At 45.2% G+C, this 18,400-nt stretch overlaps 2 protein-coding genes across 4 annotated transcripts; both read right to left on the bottom strand.

Moving 5' to 3' along the window:
• Nucleotides 1–83: 83 nt before the first annotated feature.
• pomt1 (protein-O-mannosyltransferase 1) lies at nt 84–10,814 on the bottom strand. Of its 3 annotated transcripts, XM_018728651.2 has the most exons (20): nt 10,744–10,814; nt 10,202–10,353; nt 9,070–9,176; nt 8,937–8,987; nt 8,523–8,669; nt 8,056–8,158; nt 7,362–7,421; nt 7,141–7,234; nt 6,768–6,923; nt 6,424–6,554; nt 5,766–5,861; nt 5,577–5,669; nt 4,814–4,910; nt 3,966–4,058; nt 2,399–2,519; nt 1,956–2,053; nt 1,526–1,639; nt 1,243–1,369; nt 799–976; nt 84–694 (listed from the first exon to the last, which is right to left on the bottom strand). In XM_018728651.2, exons 2-20 carry the CDS (start codon nt 10,324–10,326, stop codon nt 520–522), a joined length of 2,166 nt encoding a protein of 721 aa, XP_018584167.1. In that variant the 5' UTR covers nt 10,327–10,353; nt 10,744–10,814; the 3' UTR covers nt 84–519. The 3 variants fall into 3 exon arrangements, with proteins under 3 accessions (XP_018584167.1, XP_018584166.1, XP_029103418.1); XM_018728650.2 differs by lacking the exon at nt 10,744–10,814 and having other exon boundaries at nt 10,202–10,529; XM_029247585.1 differs by lacking the exons at nt 9,070–9,176; nt 10,202–10,353 and having other exon boundaries at nt 10,744–10,813.
• A 1,313-nt stretch (nt 10,815–12,127) lies between these two features.
• Nucleotides 12,128–14,544, bottom strand: LOC108920132 (uncharacterized). Its single transcript, XM_018728666.2, has 3 exons — nt 14,212–14,544; nt 13,734–13,907; nt 12,128–13,628 (listed from the first exon to the last, which is right to left on the bottom strand). Exons 1-3 carry the CDS (start codon nt 14,447–14,449, stop codon nt 12,304–12,306), a joined length of 1,737 nt encoding a protein of 578 aa, XP_018584182.2. The 5' UTR covers nt 14,450–14,544; the 3' UTR covers nt 12,128–12,303.
• Nucleotides 14,545–18,400: the final 3,856 nt, after the last annotated feature.

Genomic DNA, 18,400 nt, shown 5'->3' on the forward strand with positions numbered 1-18,400 from the left:
CTGAAAAAGTCCATCATGAAAACATGAAGAATGAGATGAAGTTCAGTAAGAAATACACAGCAAATCACTGGTGTGCACTTCACTTTTACTCAAACTTTCACTCCACTTTTATTTTAAATGTGCCAAACAGTTGACATGTTCACTCGTAAAAATGCTAAAAACTTTATCGGAAATGAACACCAGATGAGAAATCAGCGTCTTGTGTTAGTTTCACAGGTCCATTACTCATATGTGTCGTGTCAGTATACTACAGTAAATTGTAGGTTTTACAGCACCGCTTGTGTCGCTGCTTGTGGTGAAGGTGCCGCCCAGCACACCTGGGTACAAGGCTTCCTATAATAAAATTCATCTTGTGGGATAAAATATACTGAAAACAACACTGGAAATATGAACTGGTTGGGGAGGGAAAAAAAAAAAAACAACCTAATGAGACATAAAATCATCCTATAAAACACTACGCAGTTAAGATGTCCAAATTCCTCCCAATCATCAAGTCACGTCTCACAGCAGAACGTGTGTTCAGTGGCGCCGCAGCAGGATGTCCCAGCTTTCCCTCCAGCGTAGAGACGCCAGCTGTGTGGAGTTGAGCTCTGGCTGCCCATAGGTGACCGGACTGAGAGCGCGGTAACAGAGGTAAACGGCAGCGAGAGCGGCCAGCACTGTACCCTCCAGGACCCGGCGCTGAGAGGGACTCCTAGAAATTGGGGGGAGGGGGGACAGGTTGCATGAGCGAGTCGCCCTGCCATTGACTCCGGGCTCCACCGTCCTCGGCCTGTCGATCGCGGAGACTCTGCTCACCTGAGGATGTGTGTGTGCAGGTGCTCCAGGACGACGGGCAGCAGCAGGATCTTGAAGGTGAGCGCAGGCAGGTAGTGGTACAGGAACAGGGTCTTCTCCATCATGAAGAAGGGCAGGTAGTTCACGAGCCAGCCCCCCCCACACACGGCACCCGCTTCGGCAAACTGCCTCCACGCATCTGAGGCCAAGAAGGACATTTAAAACTCAGAAAACTGGACAATTCATTTCAGCGATATGGACAAAACTCGTAATTCCCTAGAAGATGTAAAAGCCTCCGATATGGCGAAACCATAATGAATCAGTTTTGCTTCAGGGCCTCTTGCGCATGGGGAAGGTTAACAGTTGTCTCCCTATGACAAGTTTACCATCCTACTGTGGTAAAAGGCTCTGTTACAGTAACCCGGCAGGAATAGCTGGAGGTGTCGGGCCGCGACAATACGAGACCTTTGGAGACATCCAGAGACCGGCGCTGGTGTCTCAGTAGGTGCCACACAAAGAGCACAGCGAACAAAACAAGGCCGAGGTTGGACAGAGTCCAGGTGACAGCGTTTCCGATCAGGTGAATCTGAGCCTGAAACAGAACGGAATGCAGTGAGTCACCACCACTGCCGGCAGAACAGCACCACCGAATGCACCGCGAACCCCCTGCGCGGGCGACCTGACCGCACCCATGTCAATGTGCTGCAGCTCACAAGGGCTACGATGACAACGTGCCATGAAAACTTACGTTGCTGGATGGATGGATCCAGTAAACAATGTTTGTATCCATGGTAACCCATTCCAGGGGGGAGGAGCTGTATTTGTGTTCAGTCTCCTCATTTCTCATAGTGAGCATCTTCAGCTGAGACACACAGGGGACACAGAAAACAGGTAAATGCAGTTTAGAAGTGACCAAGTGAGACACTGAGAGAAGAACCGGGATGAAGACGCCCCGGTCATCACACCCTTCGCCCTGGCAAACACACAGTTACCTCCCAACACACACATTTCGATCACGGGAACTCGAGGTTATGAATGGTATCATTTCACACCCATTAGTGACTGGACCCCCCCCTGCGAAACCCTCATCACGCACTGCAGTGCACAGTGTTCTTTACTCCTCTTTACACCCCTCATGTCTTACCAGAGGAGACCCGTCTCACTTCTGCTGATCTCACCTGCAGCTCCAGAAACTTGGCCATGAAGGTGAGGTTGTGACTCACGTCAATGTGGGTGGGCGAGTGCAGCTCCAGCTCGCGCTCCTTTTGCTCCTGGCCTGAGCTCAGGGACAAAGTGGTGTGTTCAGCGCACTACACACACACACACACACACACACACACACACACACACACACACAGCAGGACTGCTACAATACATGAAAATAGGCTGTTTGCTAGTAGTAATCCCAGCAATACCCTAGATGGAGGGTCCTGCTGTACCACAACCCTGTACATGTCGTTTTACTCCTTACTGCTCACCACGTCCTGCCATAACTGACTTTTACACCGTCGCTGGACTCGCACGTCAACGTAAAGCACTTTCTGTTAGTGCTACGGCAGAAGAGCTCTGCTGTAAGGTGCACTGTCTCCTGGTGCTTCCCGGACACAGCCGCGTCTCTTACTCCTGCCATAGCGGTGCTCCTCCACGTTCCAGAGTCCACTTGGCTGGTAGCCCTTGGACAGCTTGTCTCCCACCACCTCCAGCTGCCTGAAGCCCCACTCTGGCAAGGACTGTCCACTGAGCTGAAAAACGGGACCAGGGAGGACAACATTACTGCCAAAACGTTCAAACCACAGACACACATGTTCTGCAGAGTTTCTGAAATGTAAAGAAGGTTGGACACAACCGTTGTGTTCATGTTCACTGTACAATAGAAACTAAATGTTCTCTGCGCAGGTTCAGGTGTAACAAATGACAGAGTGGCACAGCACATGGCAAACACATTTCACGCAACACGTCATCTGAGTCCAGGACCCTGTGGGACGCAGTGAAAATCCACTGTTCCCGATGTTCCGAATCTTCATACACGATGTGTGTACAGTATATACAGTACACAATGATACACGTACACAATGTTTTATTATATGTAATCATAAATAAATGCACACATATCTATGTTCCTCAAAACAATACAAGTCAAGTTAAATAAACTGAAATGAAAAGCACACAAAGGGGGTGCGGTGGCACAGTGGGTTGGACCACAGTCCTGCTCTCTGGTGGGTCTGGGGTTCGAGTCCCGCTTGGGGTGCCTTGCGACGGACTGGCGTCCCGTCCTGGGTGTGTCCCTTCCCCCTCCGGCCTTACGCCCTGTGTTGCCGGGTTGGCTCCGGTTCCCCGCGACCCCGTATGGGATGAGCGGTTCAGAAAGTGTGTGTGTGTGTGTGAAAAGCACACAATGGGTGACCGCTGTGAAAAACATGCAAACAAGAGCCTACTTTGCACCCTCGGAGAGGGAAGCGCTGCGCCGGGGTCAGGTGCTATGTTTGTTCTGATCGGCTCATGTAATGTGAGCTGTTGACAGGTTTTGCAATTTTTTTCCTTGGCTCTGGTGAAAGTGTGTTTTGCAAATGTCTATGGGCACACACACCCAATGCACATGGACATTTGTATGTAAGTGTGTCTGTATTTATACACTTTCAAATAGTTTTTACAGCCTATTTTTGTGTGCTTCATTGATTTTTCAATATTTTAATCGTTTAGAAAAAAAATTAATTTTTTTTAATAATAAAAAATTATGTTTTTCAGCCGCTTCCCGTTTTTCCCGAAATCCATTGTTCCGGTGTTTGCTCTTCTGCTGGTAAATCGTGCAACCAAAAGACTCGTGCACAGGAAAGAATATCCTGAGTGGCACCCGACATGTCAAATGCAAAGAAAAAGCAAACATCTGTCATGATCCTCACAGGCTGTACTTGAGCCTGAGTTGTATGTAGAAGGAAAACAGCAATTCCACAGACCGACGTCTTCTGCTGCACCATCAGTGGCTCCAATTGGAACAGTAGCATCTGTATTAACTTATAATTGAGCTGAGCAACGGGAAGGGGAGCCATCCTCCTACGACATCACTTTGCTATTACTTGGTTGCTCTAGCCAAGAAGAGATGGTGACGACGCACTGAAGCTTTGCTGCTTCCCTTCTGCGGCAGCTGGTTGACAACATTCACGAGTATTGCACGATAAGACTTTCCATACCTTCAGTACAGCAGAGGTGTTGACATGGACCAGCCGCACTTCTGACACTATGGTCTTCCACACCGCTCTGTCAGACTCCCGATTCACTATGTCCTGCATCACAACATCCCAATTACTTTGTCCTCATAGAGTAGCATCTGCTCCTCAAAACAGTATGTTTTAAGTGTCTGTTTCTAGCTACTCACAAAAATATTGTAGCATCTAATACATCCATTGTGCCTTGCAGAAGTGTTCAGATCACTTCCCTCATTTTTCCTACATTACGAATTATACGTTGAAATTTTGTTCCCTGTGATTGAAACCCATAATCATTTTAAGAAGGCAAAAAACTGAATCATGCTGTTTGCATAACTATTCACTCCCGTTGGTAGAGTCATTTGATGCAGTAAGAGCTTTGACTCTTTGGGACTCTTAACTCTAACCTATCTACCAGTTTTGCATATTGTTCAGAAGTGATTTGCTCCGGGTTCTGTAGGCCACCATCCTGCTGAAAGCTGAACTTTCTCTCCAGCTTCAATTCAGAGCACATTGAAGCAGGTTCTCTTGCAGTATTTCCCTGTATTTTGCTCCATCCATTCCTCCTGTTATAACAACATGCCCAGTGCCAGCTGGTGAAAAGCACCCCCATAGTATGATGCTGCTACCACCACGCTTCACTGTAGGGATGATGTGGGGACTAAATATTCTCACATACATCACAGAGACAAAATTTCAAAGTATTATTTGTGATTCAGTAAAATGAAAGAACTGGTCAAGGATCTTCAGACTTTTGCTGAGAACTGTACATGGTACATATTCAAACAAAAATAAATAAATAACTCTAAGCCTTCCAATGTGAGCCAACTTACCACCTTCCACAAGTTCTGGGCAGGCATTGATACATTAAAATCGATGTATCCAGACACTTCTTGCGAGTGAGGGCTCATGGGAGCAGCAACATCATGTCTATGGAAAATACAAATGATGTCATTTACATTTATTCATTTTGCAGAAGCTTTTCTCAAAGCAACGCACATCTCAGAGAACAATATAGAGAGAGTGCACTACATTAACAGAAGGGGAGATGCAGACACATGACTCATGAGTACAGTCAACTGTCAAACAGTCAATGATGTCACTTAGGAGATGGCATCAATTTCCAGTCAACATCTCAGACTTGACAGCAACAGTAAATGTGAGCCCTACAGAGGCAATAGCTTCAGGTCTGGATGTATTTCACTAAACTACGAGTATGGCAGCAGTATGTGGCTGTAACTGGAATTTGTGATAATGCTGCCGATTTGAATAGCAGAAGAACACCAGTTGTCTCTAATAGTGATTTTTAAATGGAAATAAACGTGCAAAGTGCTGTTCTTGTGTTTCTACTACTTATGACAGTTTTATGATAGAGTGAACCGAGCAGTTAGTCACCCTGAATTTCCTTGATGACATAATTTCAAATAATGCAGTCTTCATGCAGCTAGTGTCTACAGTGTGGAGCATTTCACAGAAATGACTAATGAACTCTTTAAAAAACCTCTTTGAAGTGATCTAGTGCACAGCATAGTGCTTGAGCAACCAATCGGTCTCACATGTGTTGGGTGTGACCCACTGATGCATACAAGTACATACGTGTTGAGGAAGCGAGACGTCATTCCATGCAGGAGCTGTACGATGTCACCATGCTTAACTGTCCGTGGAGGGCTGCTCACTGCCAAGTCCTGCCTGAAACATTGTGAATTTATTAATCGCTTAGCATCCTGGGAAAATGGTCTCCCCAACAACACAGACTACAATGACCACAGCATCTCCTACACTTACCTGCCTGGGTCCTTGACTATCCACCAGTTATTGACATCTTTGAAAGGGTAGCAGGTCACCTGCTGCTGGTGAGAGCTACCCCGACCATTTTCATACCTGCAAAGCATCACAGCCAAGAGGATTTATTCTGAGTCACAAACTCAATGGCATGGTGTATGAGCAGTCAGTCATGATTAAAACTAATTTAAGACAAAAACTACTTATTAATTATTCCGTCTTCACAAACCTAAGAAGACTAAGTAGAGTTACAAAGTGTAACTTTAAAGTCTCTGAATTAATTCAAGTTATGGGAAGCTGTAAATTCTTAACCCAAGTACCATGTTCACAACAGAAGTTCAGAAATATGGAAAATTGACTGTGGACATATGAATAATAGATATTTTAAAAATTCTGCACTTTAAAACAGAGACAGACAGAAAAAAAGGAGCGAATGTAAAAACTTGGCCCCGTGGCAGTAAAGTATCTCAACACAGAGCTGCCAAACAGCTCTAAAAATGCAGCAAATGCCTCCTCGCCACATCCATAAAGCCACCACAGTTACGAACAGCGTTTGCTGAATTCTGTTTGGGAAAATGTCTGGAAATGGAACAACGCTCAGACTGGCTTGTGGACTGTCCCAGTAGTCTCCACGGGGACACCAGGGCCTCTGCCCTCTCACCTGATGGGATAGTTAGCTTTGTGTGAGTGAAGCCAGCATGGCACAGGCTGACTTGACACACTGCGCAGGGTCACCTGTGAGCCATAGGCCACCTCCAGCGGCTGACCCTGTGTGATCCTGGACAGACCCCCCTGCGTGCAAGAGCGAACAACACAGCAGCACTCCGTGACGTCTCAGAGTCTGTGCGCTACGAACATACAAGTACGGCATCTGCGACAAACGCCTGCATTTCTTCACACACATTTTCAACGTAAGTGTGAACAAATACATTTAAAACGACTAATTTTATGCATGTGGCGGACGTTTCTCACGCAACGCGGCTCACGCGGTATCTGTGAAATGACCTCAAGGCTGGCTTGAAAGGCACTGCTCATCATCTGGTCGTGGGGTCCGCTTCGATACAGCAGGTTCAGGTGTATGAAGAAAAAAGCCAGGTAGAGTAGGACAGGTAACACGACGAGCGCAAGACAGCGCGCAAACACCTGAACCGCCACCGTCATCTGCAGACACAACAAGGACAGGCGACAACCGTTCGTCTCTCAGAAGACGTCGCTGTTTGTGGAAGAGCAGAAGAAGAAACACGTGTAACTGGGAGTAAATCACACCTGAATGTGCAGCAAAATTACCATAATGCGGTGTAGCATTACACTAAAGCAGTGTTAATAAAATAGAGCAGGACAGAAAAGAAGGACCCAGCGCTCGTCCGGAGTGTCTCACATTTCCCAAAGTTCTGTCTCCAATAAGGCGCCAGGTGTGCACAGCTGCCAGGCTCAGCAGGAGCAGGTGAGTGAAGAGACCCATGTACTTTACCCTGGGAGAGAGAGCAAAGCATAAAGCGTCAGCTTCCATCAGAAAGCAACACAGGGCACCTGGTTGGAGAGCAATTCCGTTCACAGTCCGCCTGTAACAGTACAGAACGGCGAAGAGGCTTCACTCACCCCACCGCACAGGCACAAGAAACTCCGGAGAGGACCAGCCACCCCCAGCACGACACCCCACTGTGGTCAGAAAGGAAGGGGAGCTCAGGCTCAGCACCAGCAAGGAGCACCTGACACCAGAGTAACTGCTTTACCTCTGGACACACCTGACGCTCCTGAAAGTCACGGAGAACGACTAGAAATACCTGAAGATAATCAGTCATTTATCCGAATGCCATACAGCCTTTCCTCCACTTACCACATGTGCGACTTCCAACAATCCAGTTTTATGGACGCCCTATTAATCGAATTATATTACTGTGAGCCCAGACTGTGTGATAATAATAATCAGCCAGCGACGCTGCCACGTATCACCACCTTTCTTATTGACTCGGTCAGCGATCGCGTTTTATTGTTTTACTTCCACAACGTTTCATTTGTGACTCCATCCGGTTACTTTTTCACAGTGGCTAGCAAGCAAAAGTGTGCGTCTTCCGGTGGGGTAAAAAATGAAAAGCAAAAGCAAACAGATTTAGAAATAAAAGTGGAAACAGTGCAGAACGGAGAGATAATACTGTGCTGCGCTGTCAATATTATTCTATGTTTGTATCACTGAAACATGTATAATGTGTGAAATTACACTCGCAAACTGCAGCAAAAGTGTATTTCATTTCTGTATTTATGACTATTGACTATTCTCACTACGAGAGCTCACCTGTTGTTACGAAATCTCAGGTAAGACACCACAGCGAGGAGCAGGAAGAAGATGAGGGAGGACTCCAGTAACATGAAGCGAGACTGAGTGATGAGGGCATTCTCTGCATATTACAGCGGAAAAACAAGGTACCGTTATTCATCAATTTTGCATTAATTGTTTAACTCAAACTGAATCGCTGAGATATGCCTTTAAAAGTGACATCGAGACAAGAACTTGCAACAACTGATTACTACCAATTAAACAGGATACAGAAGTATATTTTTTAAAGAATTTTAAACAAACATTATTATTATTATTAATGCTAAGACCAAGCATACTAAAATTATGAGCTGCTGGGGGTTTCAAACAAACGGGTTATTCCTTCACAATCGTACGTTTACCTACGTTGGAGAAAAGCAGCTGCTACGTCAACAGCTGGAAACATAACAGATGTGTCAAAATACGAAGGTACATCAGATCCTTACCTAGAAGAAGGAGTAAGGCGGCCCCCAGGGCTGTGAGGTGGGAGCACCCCAGTTCCACCATCACCTGGTACCCAAGGGGCACGCAGAAGGCACCTGCAAGGGCTGGTATCGCCCTCAGACTGAACACGGGCACATTGCTGGAATACTCTGAAACAGGCAAAGCGGCAACATGCTGGAACAATTGTTAAATGTTTCACGTCATATTACGTGTTCCAACTCACAAAGTGAAAACTCTATCTCTGACATGTACTACACGTGTAATCAACGGTTGCGCCGTAGCACGTTTGCGGACGTTGCGTCTTCGTACGCCCGTTCACGTGCACGTAAGCCGCGTCTCCGAACTTAGAAAAGGCAAGAGGAGCGACGCGCCTCGAGAGCAACGTCAGGGCATAGTGTCTACGTGCACTTTCCTACCTGCGCCAATTCTATTCCAGACAAAGTTCCCATCAAATCCTCCGAGGTAAGCTGGAGACAAAACGGGACACGTTAGCAGGAATTGGCCTCGAGAGAGTAAATGAAGTGATGTAAAAGCAGTGACGATAAGCACCTCCTAATGCCAGGACCATGTGGCCGAGCGGTGGACCGCTGTCATCGATGAAGAAGAGCCGTTTCACGTAGAGAGACACAAACTGCCCGTAGTACAATTCATCAAAGCTGCAGCAGAGCCACAGACACATTACTATTACAGTCTGTATTGTATCATAGTATAAACATAATTAATATAAATTAAAATATATTATTATGTTATTGCTGTATAATAACTATTACTGCCTGCGGGGTAGGGAACATAACAGTAGTGTAACAACTTGTCAGACACCGGGGAGCACAAGTATTAGCAGTAGCGCTCAGTGAAGTTACACAGGAATTTGGGAGGGAAGATGAGGCTTGTCTGAATGCCGGAAAACACCGCAGCCCCTTTCTTAGGCCTTATCTAATGCAGTAAAATTGTAGTCACTCTTATATTCTTTAGCAGCATTGCAATCATTCAAAAAACGATTGACAAACTATTTATCTGAAATTTCAGTATAACGCCTCTCGGCTTTCGATACAAATTTTTTCGATTTCCGGAGCGAAAAATCAGCGCCACGAAACTGATCTGAAGCACGTGCGATAAACGAGCGAAGCGGAAGTACAGTAACGTACTGTAGTTGGCACCAGTGTACCAACAGCTGTTTCCTGTCGGGTTTCCTGCCTCGTGTTCGCTTTGTTTCCACACGTTGGTGCAGCGGCAGTGCAAGAACGACTGCCAAGCCTCCTCCCTCCTCCGCTCACCAGAATTCACAATCAACTGCTTTTCTTTTCATTCGGTAGGTGCAGTAACAGTTCATTACAATAAATTGCCTTGTTTGTTTAATTTAAACCGTTATCCGTAGTTATATAACATAAACTCGGGACAGCTGGTAGCATAGTGGTTAGAGCTACTGCCTTTAGATCCAGAGGTTGTGGGTTTGCTCTCCAGCTGTAGTACCCTAAATTTCGTCAGTAAAATTACACAGCTGGGTAATGCAAATTTCATGACTAAATGTCTGTTGTTCTCTACTGGATATCAGGAAAACACATGGGTTGGGGTTGGGGTAAGGAAAGGATTGGGAAGCAGCAGCACAACGGTATGTGGAGAGTGTCTGTGTCTGCGTCTGCGTCAGGCTCGTGGTTAGGCTTAGGGTCAGGGGGTCTCGTACACCACAGCTTTAGGGAACTGGATCCCCCACAGTCTGGTGAGCAGCGCCAACACGGTGACGAGCACGAGCACCAGGTCCACTTCCACTGCCACCACTGCAGGGGGCGCGCTGGAGCAGCCCCGCATTGCGCGCTCCCGACGACCAAGGCTTGTCTGCAACATTTGCGTCACGTAACTTATTGTTAATGACATTGATTGAGACACATTGAAACGTTGTGACATTGTGAGAAATCAAACTTAATACACACAGGTCAAGGCTACAGCCACACGTTTTAATACCCACGATGATGGGCAAAATCAACAACACCATGTAAACAATCTTCCACAAAAATTAGAAATAATAGCTCTCCTCGTACAGTTTAAATGATGATAACCATTTGAATTTTCCCCGTTGTACCAGCAACATCGACAGTTTTCTCATTTTTCGTAGTAGCAGAGATACATGATAATTATGATCAGATACTAGCTAAGAGTTGTTTTACCCAGTATAAGAATATCTCTGTTAGTGCAAACATTTACAAAGCAGCTAATTTAGTAACGTACCTGGGAAGCAGTAACAGTGTAAATAAACGTGTACCAGATGCACCAGCTGCGCGGGGTGCGATTTAAACTGATTAGGCATGCCTGGCCTCGAGCGGTGCTCGATTGCACAGCCTGTTGCTATAGTGATTCTGATGCGATTCCCGCCGTTGGACAACAAGGGAGGTGAGACGCTCAGAAGCTGGCTTCCTATTGGCAGAGTCTCATGGACGGTCACGTAAATGCTGTCGTGTTGGGCAACGTCATTTCCGTGATATTCCTGCGCATCATCCTCTGTATAGCGACGTTTTTGTGATTTAAAGACTTACTGCTTGGTTTCTATGGACGGTTGAGATGTAAGTAACACTATTTTACTTCTGAAATATCTTATTCATAGAAGAAAACTTAATGGCAAAAAAAACTTTTTGTTGTTTCATGGTATGCAGTATGTCAGTGTTTTTGACCTCCACAAAGTTTAAACTAAGACCCTCCATCCATGATTCGATTCTGTGCATTTTTTCCCAACTTTAAGCCCAACTGTGCTTATTTTGAATAATAATATTCCCTTCTGTTTTGTATTTCTATTGTTAATTAAAAAAGTCACTTAAGAGAACAAATATTTGCAGCAAGATTGTCCACTGCAGTCTTCATCATTCCTTTCCCAATAAAAACACTCAACTCAATAGCAATATATGAATGAATGAATTATAAAACCTTAGTTCCAGACAGAAATTGATTTTGTTTGCACTAACATAGAATGTGCAACACACACACACAACATGAGCTTCAACAAGGCTTCCGAGGACCTCTAAAATGTCTTTCGATCCGGCCTCGCTAGACTTTGACGGATTTCTATTGTGAAGAGCAGGCAGCCACACTCGTGTAAGTGGTTTTAGTAGTATTTTTTGGCCCAGCAGGTCAAACGCTCATCTGAATTGACTGGAATCGCTGACTCCAATCACCTTCTTTCCAAGATGTCGTTATCCTAGAGGTTCACAAGCTCTTTGCATCAATGATGTTGATTGCTTAAACCATTTCTTTAAAAAGAAATGGAAATGTAAAGTGTGTGAGTTGTTTATTAAATCAAGCTGTCTTTATTTATTATTAAGACTGAGAGGAAGATTAAATCACATTTTTGGAGTCATTCATGCAGAAATCCAGATAATCCCGAGAGGTTCGCAAACATATTCCTCGCTGCCGTCATTTGCACCGTCAGCCTTTTGCACGTGTGGCTCGTCTTCAGTGAATGACATACTGCAGTGTTCCTCGGGGTGCTCTCTGCTTCAAACCCGATTTGCTGTTTTTTATTCGTTATTCTTCATTAATGGCTATCTTGCATGACATACAAAATCATTTTTAAAATTTCTGCTGTGAAATACATTCAGCTCTTTTTCCTACTACAGTTTTAAAGATGGCTACAAATCAACATGCATGTCCACGTAAAAGGTATCTGCTAGTTTCTAACATTTATATTTCCCCTGCTTTACATGGTGGTTTTTTTTTTTTTTTTTTTTAAAGTCCACTTTATCAAAGACACCTTCCTTCACCTAAAGGTTGTCCCTGGCAAGGAGTTAATGGACGATTCTATTGTTTACTCCTCTGCTTGTTCAGGTGTGTCTGTTTCCACCGGTCCCGGGTCCAGCGGCCCTGATTCTGCACCACCTCCTGCAGCAGGTTGATGAAGGCATACTCATTATCCTGCAGCAGGTTCTTGTCTGCTGGGGAACCTCTGGCATTATGGCTGAGCACAGTGGACCCACGTTGGGGGTCTGTATTCCCCTCCTCATGTCCTCCACTGGAGTGGGTCTTTCTCTTGTCCTTGCTCAGTTTTTGGGGCCTGCTGCCAGAACCTCTTCCTCGGCCCATTTCACGTAAGCCTGGGCCCTGACCAGCCTGGAGCCGTTTGTCGTCTGGCGCCACTGGCTTGGTCTGTTTGGGTGGCTGGAAGAGCTCACGTCTAGAGGTTGTTGTTTTCTTTTCACTGTTTGTTGCAACCACAGGGCAGAATCTACTACCAGAAGGCTCCTCTGCATTGCCCTCCGGAGTTGTCCTTCCCACATTTTCCCAAAAGCCACTCATACAACCCTCAAGAAAGAAATCTGTCTGTTTATAACAATCTGCATCTTTTCTCTTGTCATAGTTGTGTTCAGAGTTGGCTACAGTTGTAGGGAATAAGTGATTAGCTTCACTTTTACAAGTGTCTTTCTCTTTCCATTGAAACGAAGTGGGCGGCCAAGTTGAAATCCTCCTGATGACCCTCCTGAAAACATCTTTGTTGCCATGGTGATGCTCTGGGGCCTCTGGGCTTTGTCTTGCAGGTTCAGTTCCAATGCTCAGATAAGGAAGATTTTCTGCTCCTTCTGAAGCCAGATTCTTCTCTGTGATATGGTCTACAGGTGTTCTTGTTTCCCACATAGGTGCAGATTTCTCCATTACTCCCAAGTTTGGATATTGGAGAGACAGCGGTTCTGCAGGGCCTTTGAAAACCGATGCGGCTCCTTCTACTTCAGACACCACTGTTCCCACTTCCAGATGCTGTGTAGCCTTCTGTCCCTCAGAGAGATTGGCATCAAGCCCTTGTTGTGTTTCTTTTATTTCCGTTCTGGTCAGTCCTGACATACCTGGTTCAATCTCTTTTCTTGTTCTCGAGTTTTTACTGGGAAGCTCAGTGGTTGAGAGCACCGGACCTGCAGAACTGGCTCGTGCTCTGACAAGTTTGCTCCCCCGCACCTCTGAAGCCTTGAGACCCTCCATGCCCTGGGCCCCAGTGGGTGGTACCCCAGGCTCCAGACAGCTGTTTTCCGTGAGCACCTCTGGATCTGCTTCGGGCTCAACCTGTTTGTTGTCCCACTTGTGCCTACAGAGCACTAACGCCAGACAGGAACCACAGACCAGAATGCAGAGCAGAACTGGAAAACAAAAGTTCCACATTTAGTTTTAGAGCTTATGTCTCAGCTCAAGCACGGTCAGCGTTCATGTCTGTGGAGGAACCTTAACAGTGTAGCAGTTTGTACCTAGTAGACCAATGAGGGTAGGTAGTGTACCCTGTGGAGGTTCTCCCACATTTGGCACTGGAGGGCTGGGCAGTGGGCATTTAGTCACATTCCACACAAGCTCCTCTTTCAGTTGGGGAGGAGTGGCACAAACCACCTCCATCTCCTTCTCCAAGCGAGAAGCATTAGCCAGCTCTGGGGAAACACACATGGTACCTAGTGAGACCAAACAGACACTGCTCCTGAAGGACAGAAGAAAATTCAGGGAGCCTTATTTTAACCACAGTTCTGAGAGTTGTGTGATTCCTTTCCAAACAACCTATATGCCTTCCATCCACCTGGTTGCTGGGCCGCACCAGTAAGCACAGGTCGGCCCAGTTTTGTTTGGGCCTCTCCCCACCTTCACGTTTATACATTTGCAGCTAAAATTAAAATCTGTCTAAAAGTGAAGATGAAGATGTCTGATGTTTAGACCGAACAAGAAGTTTGTGCAGCTTACCTTGGATGAGGAGAACAAAGTCCTTAGCTCTGCATGAGCAGTCCCAGGGATTGTGGTCCAGCCAGAAGTGTGTGGAATGCAGACCACGGAAGGCCTCTGGATTTATGTAGATCAGCTCATTACCTGACAGGTCCAAGTGGATTAGGTTCCCCTGTGTTCGGAAACTTTCCGCCGCGATGGTGCGGATCTTATTCCGAGAAAGGTTCAGGCTTCTGAGGCCTGAAAAACCCTGCAGCATCTTCTCATCCAGAAACTTTAGGCTGTTCTCATGCAGGATCAGGTTCTCCAGCAGGTTAGGCTGGGAAAGCCAGGTGCTGCTGATGCAAGACAGGCTGTTTTGGTACAGAGTGAGTCTTCGGAGCTGCCGGAACGAGTAGAGGGCTTTGGGGCAGATGGCGGTGATCCCTGCATTCGCCATGGTCAGGCTGGACACAGATGCCAGGGCTTCACTTGTGAACACTGTGGAATTGATCTCTCCAACATTGTTCACCAGGAGCACAAGAGAGGTCAGTCCGACTGGGAAGCCTTAAACAAACACATGCTGTCAACTGATCCCCCTCCATCAAATACTCATTAGGGAATCAAACTGATGTTGGAGTTTAAACTAGATATTGGCTTGAAACTATAAATGCTTATAAATGTCATTATATAATATTTATATAAGTACTGAGAATAACATGGAGGAAATGTTTATTTTTAATGGACAATGAGAGTATCATTTCTGCTAAAAACATGCACGGTGGCACTTTGTCAAGCTCTGCCAAGTCAATGTAATGCCCAGTGAGAGTGCAAGGTGTATATTTTCAAATCAAAAACAGTTCTGCTAGTCACAAATTCACCTGCTACTGTTTTCAGTAAGAAATGAACCCTGTGAGTCACTAAATGCATTTCAGACAGAATTCAGGACAGCTCTTTTAATTATAAGAGGGTAACAATAAGCTGCAAGTAAGTAGAAATGTGATCATTTAGGCAGGAAAGGATTTAAACATGTACATTCATTCCTAGACAATTTCTCATCATTCTGGACTCATTTTAAAAATGTACAGTGCTGCTTCAAAGTATGTGAACCCTCCACAGATTTTTATTGTATGAAATATAATAAGCTTGTCAAATCTAAATTTTAAAACATGAGATTTAGATAATGAATAAATGACTATGATTTACACTCCTGATTCTACTTACCTGCTTGGTTTAACCAGTTCACTTTGGGGTTCACTTATTTTCACCTGCACTATTTGTGTGTTTCTACTGCACACAATTTCCTCTAAAGTAACATCTGGACTAGGTCATTACACACCTATTAGTTACATGAGAAACACTGATTCTCATTAAATAATTGTTTTCTGATAAAACTAAGGGACGCATGGGCTTCACATACTTTTAAGAAGCACTGTATGTAATTTACTGCACAGAGAATCAGAGAATGAGTCCATTCTACAGGTGGGCGATCTTGGAAAAAGTAAGTGGTATATCACCCAAAAGTGTTTGGGAATGGCTGATGCACCCAAACTGAAATACTAATAATAATAGTTTACAATCTGTGATCTTTTTCCCCTGGTATGTCCAAAGTTACCGTTACTCACGGAATACTCAACATCCATGCTTACTTTGCGGAACAGATGTGCAAATGTAGGTCCCATCTTCCGGCACACAAGTGCCACGGCACATCGAGGGCAAAGCCCCGCTTAGCATGAGGACCATGGCGATGACTGCAAGCGCTGCTGAAAAACAGAACCCCGGTGAAACTGCAGATACTCCTGCGAGCTCTCAAACACTTGCCATGCTCAACTGAAAGAAACAGACACTCACGCTGCATTGTAGTGTGACCCGAAACCTGCACTGTGTGCTGCGATTGAGAGGTGGCCCTGCCAGTACCTCGACACTGGACTCTGCTTACTATGCACTGGCCAGCTGTAACCATGGTGCCTATTCCTGCTTGGCCATTGCCGTCACCATGGATACGAGCTGCTGTCCGTGCATGACTATGGCTGTTCCAGGTGGTCAGTGAAGTGGTCCACGTGTGCAGCAGGGCAGGAGGCAGACAAGGCCGATCAGAGCCACGCGGCCCAGGTTGTCAAGAGGACCGAGTGTCAGAACTTTCAGCAAAAGCAAAAACAAACCGCATATTCTAGTACCGGTAAATTCATCTGCATGGCTGCATGTTTTGCAGGTATTTAAAATCACTAGAATAAGTACATTCTTTTTATGTGTTCTGAAAATTCACATCATTGGTTTTGGCCAGTATGTGCATCTTCTTGCAATCCTACAAACTGTTAATTGTGCAGTTAATGAGAAATGTCATTATGAAGCAGACATGAGAAGAAGCAGTTGGATAGTTCTCCCTTTATCATATATTAATGCTCTATAAGTATAAATATGCAAAGTGAAAATAAGCCAATAATTAATAAAACAAAATATGCACAACCAACAAACGTAATGGCTCTTTCAGTTAACAAACAAATATTGTATATTTCCGAAAACCAGAGGAAATATAAATAGAGTATGGAGATGGACTCATGTGTTTTGGAAACGGTGGTAGTTACGGAAGACTGGTGGCTCCCCCAGGTTTGCATTAACCTCAGAGTTCATGTCAGTTGATTACTGGGAGGGATGGCATTTGTTCTTGGGAAACACAGGACTCTGTTAATGTACCAGAACATCACCTCTTGCTTAAACCAAGCGTGGAAGGACTCCGGCCTGGTGGACAGTCAGAGCCTAGCGCACAGTTAATAGGCAAAGTGTATGTTTTGTTCATTATTTCTGTATGTGGGGGACTTTTTCTAGTTCTACATAAATGAAGAAACCAAAAAAAAAAAAAAAAAACATACAGCTACTCCATTCAGTTGAGACTTCTAGAAACGGTTGATCGCAACAGATGTGTGTCATAATAAAACCTGTGAATATTTATGCACTTTGGTATTTTGTATTTGTAATTAATTCAACACTTTTTTTAGACTTTTTTCACTTTTACATTAAAAAGTACTTTTCTCTTGGTCAGAGTCAAAAAGCTCAATCCACTGCGATTCAGTGCTGTGAAACAACAAAATGTGAAAAATCAATGTAGGGTGAATACTTTTGATTGGCACTGTAAATATTGTAGGAGAGGGAATTAAGGGGATTGCATTCAGTAAAACTAGAACAGGCATCAGGGTTTAAGAACCAAAGCAAATAATTAGAGTGCTGTAAAATGTGCCTGGAGCATTGCACTGTGGTACCAATACAGTGTTTAATGGTCACTTCTCTTTCCACTGCTTTTCACTGCTTCCAAAAGCCAGTGATCTTCCTGTTCACCTGTAAAAAGTCGCTGCTGCTTTCTGTCAATGGGTAGGGTTAGGATTAGTTGTGGGGTTAGGGGTTGCTGTTGATTTGGAAAGCAATGGTGAACACTCAAAAATTGTGACAATAACAGACAACAAAATAAGATGAATATGGAACTACAATGTGACTGCTAAGTGACACATGAAGGAGTATCTCAGACCAAGTCTTTGGGAGAAAAGGTACGTTGATCCGCTGCATTGCTGTTCTCTCTCACACACACACGCTGTCTGAGACTGCTCGTCCCAAGCAGGGTCGCGGCGGGCCAGAGCCTAGCCAGGCAATGCAGGGCACAGGGCAAGAGGACCCACCCAGGGTGGGACACCAGTCCATTGCAGGGCACCCCTAGCAGGACTCAAAACCCCAGACCCATCAGAAAGCAGGACCCCGCCAAACCTGCTGCATCACCGTGCCCCCACTAACATTTCTGATCCATGGAAACCATGCATGCATGGCATGGTCACTTTTACAGAAGCGAAAAAAAACGCAGGAGAGAACGCAGAGGGTACAGTCCGGGGGGGAAATGGTCTCAAAGGCCCTTTGGTTCCCATAAATCCACGTAAAATGTAAGACCCGATGTTTGAGAGCCACGAGTCCATCAGTCGCTGGAAGTTCTTCCACGCAAACTGTCACACGCGCATCACGTGGGGCCACAATGTATGTCAATCATGGCTTTTGGAGGAATCAAATCCGTCAGTTTCTACCTGGCAGAAGCATTTTTGACCGGGTCCTTACTTAAAATTGTACTGCCATCTCTTAAATACACTCCAGTAATTATCTGTCTGTATCAAATCAATGGAAATTAATGCTGCAATTGCCTGAGAACGAAGCGCAAGCAATTTAAAAAGTGCGGCACACTCCAGGAGAGCGGCGG

Source organism: Scleropages formosus, chromosome 21 (assembly GCF_900964775.1).
Source record: "Scleropages formosus chromosome 21, fSclFor1.1, whole genome shotgun sequence".
NCBI classification, from domain to species: Eukaryota; Metazoa; Chordata; class Actinopteri; order Osteoglossiformes; family Osteoglossidae; genus Scleropages; species Scleropages formosus.

What these genes read in the sequence shown, in the direction of transcription:
- pomt1 (XM_018728650.2), bottom strand. Translation starts at nt 10,422, where the DNA reads ATGTCACAACGTTTCAATGTGTCTCAATCAATGTCATTAACAATAAGT. An exon ending in CTGAGATTTCGTAACAACAG is followed by an intron (nt 7,422 to 8,055) that starts GTGAGCTCTCGT and finishes TTCTGACCACAG; the next exon opens with TGGGGTGTCGTGCTGGGGGT. An exon ending in ATAGTCAAGGACCCAGGCAG is followed by an intron (nt 5,670 to 5,765) that starts GTAAGTGTAGGA and finishes ACAATGTTTCAG; the next exon opens with GCAGGACTTGGCAGTGAGCA.
- LOC108920132 (XM_018728666.2), bottom strand. Translation starts at nt 14,449, where the DNA reads ATGCTGCAGGGTTTTTCAGGCCTCAGAAGCCTGAACCTTTCTCGGAAT. An exon ending in CTTTGTTCTCCTCATCCAAG is followed by an intron (nt 13,908 to 14,211) that starts GTAAGCTGCACA and finishes GTGTTTCCCCAG; the next exon opens with AGCTGGCTAATGCTTCTCGC. An exon ending in TACCCTCATTGGTCTACTAG is followed by an intron (nt 13,629 to 13,733) that starts GTACAAACTGCT and finishes TTTGTTTTCCAG; the next exon opens with TTCTGCTCTGCATTCTGGTC.